General features: G+C 48.6%; 1 protein-coding gene across 2 annotated transcripts; it reads right to left on the bottom strand.

Annotated features, from left to right (window-relative positions):
- Window positions 1–819: 819 nt before the first annotated feature.
- LOC136518727 (protein SOSEKI 5-like) lies at window positions 820–2,456 on the bottom strand. 2 transcript variants are annotated; one of them, XM_066512415.1, is made up of 2 exons: window positions 1,411–2,456; window positions 820–1,323 (listed from the first exon to the last, which is right to left on the bottom strand). In XM_066512415.1, exons 1-2 carry the CDS (start codon window positions 2,403–2,405, stop codon window positions 1,149–1,151), a joined length of 1,170 nt encoding a protein of 389 aa, XP_066368512.1. In that variant the 5' UTR covers window positions 2,406–2,456; the 3' UTR covers window positions 820–1,148. The 2 variants fall into 2 exon arrangements, with proteins under 2 accessions (XP_066368512.1, XP_066368513.1); XM_066512416.1 differs by having other exon boundaries at window positions 820–1,320.
- Window positions 2,457–5,164: the final 2,708 nt, after the last annotated feature.

Raw genomic sequence — 5,164 nt, 5'->3', positions numbered from 1 at the left:
CAAAGAAAAGGCCCATTCTTCCTCCAGGTTCCAGCACCGCAGCGTTGCGTTGCCTGCTTGTGCTCGCCGGCTCGCCGCTCCAGCGCTCCTCGCTGCCGGTGTTAGGGAAGAAGGGGTCCAGGGGTATGGGGCGAGCTCGCCGGTAGCTGGGGCAGCCGCCCCACCCCGCCCCTAGGGTGGCTCCGCCAGTGATAGGGCCCTTTGCTACTGATGATGCTCTTCAGTGTATGTCAATTGTCAAATTGTATAGATTCATGGTAGTTGTCCAATACGTAGACAGGGAAAGGGTCAAACGGTCAACTATTTGGCCCGTCCACATGTGTTTGCTGTCACATGGCGCCGCTACCGTGCGAGTCCAACTGACACGCCTAGTGTAGACCAGGCAAGTCCAACCGACAGCTTTCTTTCTTCGTTCCACACACGCCTAGTGTAGACTTGTGGCGTTTATCATGTCGGACAAAGCGAATGGAAGATGTGCATGCATGTCAGTATGTCCCAAGCCACCAGTTGTATTATAGTCACGCCCGTACTCACCTCGTAGTAAGCAGAGAAGATGGACGTCGTGGGAGGATGGAGTTGTTGAAAACATAGCAGCAACTACAAGTAGCAGCTGTTAATTTCGGTTGGATCGATTTAGTGTTTTATAAAAATATTATTGGCTGGCTGATAAGGCAAGCCAGATACCGGCAGTTACAGGCTGCCGAACAGGCTGTAGCAAGACATGTTTGATCTACTATAAACAAACGTTGGGAATCGGATCTGAGGAACAGTAAATTGATAATCAATCGATGATTAGTTTCTGGACTAATAAGTCCGATTGATACTGATTTATTGTAAGAAAAAAAATACTATATCATAACTGATAAGTCACGAATGAAACCAACAAACACACAGGCTAAATAAGAAAATTAACTAGGTGAGCGAGCACGCAGGACGGCAGGAGCTGGTGCTGGATGTCGTCTCCATTGTTTGGCATTGGCATGCAGATACCTACTCCTACAGTCCTACTAGTAGTAGCAGATCTCAGCTGACTTTGAGTTGACTCGTCCATCCACATTTTGGGGTGCCAGAGACACCGTGTCGTGCCCGTCCCGCCACCGCCACCTGCAAATCGACGCGCTTCATGGACTGCGCAGCAGAGTAGCGAGCTACCTGCCCCCTGGCCCGTCCGGCGTCGCACCCTTGCATTCGCCACTGTCTATGCTCTGAGCCGCCGTGGATTTAGTCATATTTTTCTTCGGCGCGCGGCTTCCTCGGGAGGCAAGGCACCCGGAACGGACCTCCTTCGCCGGCACCGGCGGCTTCAGCTTGGCGGCGCCCCTGCTTCAGTTACATACAGATACAGCATGTATCGTAATAACCAACATGATGGAATTTAATTTGGAACCGCGAGCACGCACGCATTCATACCTGTCGGCGTTGCAGGAGGATGACCTCTTGAGAAGAAGAGCATCATCCCCGCCGCGCTTCTTGCTGCTCTCAATGAGGCTGCCGCTGAAGTAGTCCCGCTCCGCGACACCCGCTCCACCTGACACCGACAAGCATTCAGCTCTTGTTGTTGCTGATGCGTACGCGTCCACCTCCTTCTCGGCCCGCCTGTTACTAGCACTTGCCGTCACCAGGTCGGAGCGGGTACGCGCGTGGCCCCGCTTCACGGCCGTCATGGACCCGCAGGAGAAGATCTGCATCAGCACCGCCGACGCCCGCATCCGCCCGCCGGCGATCACGCCAACTTCCCTGCTGCAGCTCTCCAGGGCGTCTGGGCTGCTGGAGGACGGCGGCGGCGAGATCTCGTCGATGGCCAGCTCCGTCGACGGGTCCGCGTCCCGGTCTGACCCGCCGTGGTCGGTCTGCGTGGCCGCAGACTGTTGGGCCGCCAGCAGCTTATTATTGCAGTCGCCCAGGTCGAAGGAACTCCAGTTCTTGCGGTGGCGGCCGGCCCTCTTGTCCTGGCTGAAGGTGGAGGAGCACGCGTCTTGGTGCGCCGGCGGTGGCTGAGGGAAGAGGAGGAGCGGGGATCCCTTAAAGACGTACTCGTCGTTGCCGTGGGCGGGGTGGATGAGGTCGTCCTCGGTGAGGTCTTGCCACACGTACCCGTTCCTGTAGCTCCTCTTGGAGGACCAGGAGTACATGCCGGCCATGCCCTTGCCACGGAGCGCGTTGAGACGGGCCGTGAAATCTCGGAGGTGGAGGCCAGGAGCAGCAGGGTGGGAGGAGCGGGGCAGCTCCATCTCCAAGAAGTGCGGGTGGTCGAGGTGGCCGTCGCGGTGGCAGAGGTAGTACACCACGGCCACCTTCCTCGCCGGCTTGGGCTTGGGCTTGGGCTCCGTCCAGACAACGGTGCGCTCGGGGCTCCCCCACCTTCCTCGTCTTTGGCCTCGTTGGAATGACGAAGAGGACGCCATTGCTGTAGGCTTGTAGTTAGTGAGTGGCAGATGTGACGGATGGAGCGTCTGTGTGCGCGTGTCTACTGCCACTGTCAAGAAGGAAGCAAAAATATACCAGACGCGACTCGTGAGGCCGGTGGTTGGTGGTGCAGTATACAGTACTACAGTGTGTGGACTATGGAACAAGACCGGAAGGTGTTAGCTGTGCGAACTGCCAAAGGACGAAGGAAACGGGATCGTGGTAGCCGGCGCGCAGCAGTGTTCAAACTTGAAACCGCGGAAGGACGAAGCACGCACGCACGAGGTAGGCAATTGATTTCTCTACTTTTTTATTTTATATATAAATTGTCCTTTTGAACAACTACTAGCAGGAGCGTGATCAGTTTTATTGGCTAAGAGCAGCCCCAACTAATAAACTAGAATGATTTTTATGGCTATTTAGTTAGGATACTAAAGTTCTGTTTGGGTTTATAGAGCTAATAGTTAGCTGTTAATAATTAGCTTCTTTTGATCTAAACAGATACAATTAATAGTCTAACTAATTGTTATCTAATACCAACTAACATCTATCTTACTAGTTGGGTTAAACCAGCTAATCACAACTAATAATTAGCTATCTAATATTAGCTATGAGCAATTGGCTAACTATTAATAACTAGTAAATCCAAACAAAGTCTAACTAAGCAAAATGATGATTTGATATTTGAATTAAGACAGATAGATAAAAAAAATGGTTTCTTATACAAGAAACAAGATAGAAAAAGATAGGGTAGATAAATGATAGGAGAGAAAAGATAGGTGATTGGACAAAATATTATTTCAAAAAATCATCCATTGAAAATATGATTCTAATGTTTAGTGTCCATATAACTTGGCAAGTATACAAAATAATTTATAGATTATGGGTTGGGATTACCCTAAGACTAATTGTAAGAACATCTTTAATTAACACTTCAAATTATACTCTCTGTATCTTCATTTGAATATCAATTACAAAACGTTCACTATACACATTACTCAATGCTCCCGCTGGCTAGCCAAATGTTACCATCCATATTATGCCAGTCTATCTTGTATTGATATTCAAATTATTTGTGACAGCTACAGCAACGCCTATTATTTACAACTGGTTTCATTATTCAACCTCTCTAATTTGAACGGCTTAAATTGCAATGCCTATTTTCAACAATTTCATTATTCAACCTCCCTAATTTGAGGGGAGAACGGGAGAGGAGTAGAGCTTTGGGAACAAAGGGAAACAATCTTTCCATTCCCGTGGAACATTGTACCTTCTTTAGGATTTCACAGGAAAACAAAAATATACTCCAACTTGTGGCTTTAGCTACCTTCGTGGAAGCCCGAGATGCCTACACCATTAAACACAGCGGATGGGATGGATTGCCAATAGCGCAAAATTCTTTAACAAGCTGAAGTAGCAGGGTTACTGTCCTTGTAGGCATACTTTTTTTTTTTTGAAACAAATCAGGCAGGAAAGCTGCCGATTATATTAAAAAGAAGAAACTCAGACTGGGTAGTACAAACACATACACTAAAGACCCAATCCTCCACAAACTCCTCCGCAAAAGCCAGCCAAGAGACACGCATCTTACAAACAACAGTCGTCGTCAAAACACCAAAGCACATTTGCGACCCCTAACGAAGATGCAGAGAGGCCTCCGCTACAAAGTCCCAAAAGGCACGACCTTTTAAACTCTTCAGTGGCTTAAGGAGGTCTGGTGGCAACAGATCCTTTAGGCAAACTACAATGTCTTGCATTGCACCCTCATTGAGCTTCCCATCCTTCCCAACAACGCCCAAATCCTTTAACACGTTGCGTTGTGCAATGCGGCCACTTCGATGAAACGAAGCTCTCTCGTAGGACTTGCGTCGGCGTCTTGCAGGTGTAGTCGATGGTGAAGGTGGGTGTATAGAGGGACATGTCAGATCGTTCTCCTCCATAGCTATGGCCATTGAAGAAGATGCTGCATTAATTGATGAATCCTCTATTGACCTGGGCGCTTCATCGTTGACCTCGGTCGTAGAATGCAAAGGATTGTCTTCAATGGTGAAGACCTCTTCCTTGACATCGGTTGTAGAATGCATAGGGTTGTCTTCAATGGTGATAAGAAAGATGGGGTCCTCAATTGTCACTTGTGAGATAGCTTCATCATCATCAGATGCATCCTCCACTAGAACAATATCCTCAATAGGGGTGACGGTCTGTAGCAATGAGGCCATCGAGGGCACCGCAACAGCCTTCTATATGGTCATCTCACCATTGATGGAATTTGCACTGATCACACATGTGTCCTCACACCCCAAGGAGTTAGCAGGCGTGCAAACCTCAACAAGAGAAGCATGGATCGACGACGTCACTGAAGACCCCTCGTGGCTTGCTCCAAGGGCATCTTTTGTTGAATCTCATCATCAATTGTCCTTGTGGCCACCTCCTTACTATCAGGTAGGGATGAAAACGGATCGGATACGGACGGATATCACCGATATTACATTTGTTTTCATATTTCTGTCTGGATTCGGATTCGAATACGGATAGTATCAACTATGTCGGATAGGATACGATTGGATATCGACATCATAAATATGCGATTTGAGTATTCGGATATGGATACTGTATCGGATGTTGGATATCCGGACTCGAATACGGATAGATCTTAACCCCTCTAAACGGATTCGGTTTCGAATATGGTCGGAAAATATCCGTACCATTTTCATCCCTACTATCAGGGGTTCAACACTGTGTGAAACTCCAACTCATC

This window comes from Miscanthus floridulus, chromosome 17 (genome assembly GCF_019320115.1).
Source record: "Miscanthus floridulus cultivar M001 chromosome 17, ASM1932011v1, whole genome shotgun sequence".
In the NCBI taxonomy this organism is placed as follows: domain Eukaryota; kingdom Viridiplantae; phylum Streptophyta; class Magnoliopsida; order Poales; family Poaceae; genus Miscanthus; species Miscanthus floridulus.
Note: the sequence above shows the minus strand (reverse complement) of the source record. Positions and strands in the feature narration are given on the sequence as shown.

Bases quoted from the DNA above. Each gene is read 5' to 3' on its own strand.
- LOC136518727 (XM_066512415.1), bottom strand. From the start codon at position 2,405: ATGGCGTCCTCTTCGTCATTCCAACGAGGCCAAAGACGAGGAAGGTGG. The intron at 1,324-1,410 runs GTATGAATGCGT...ATGTAACTGAAG, and splicing joins TCCTCCTGCAACGCCGACAG to CAGGGGCGCCGCCAAGCTGA.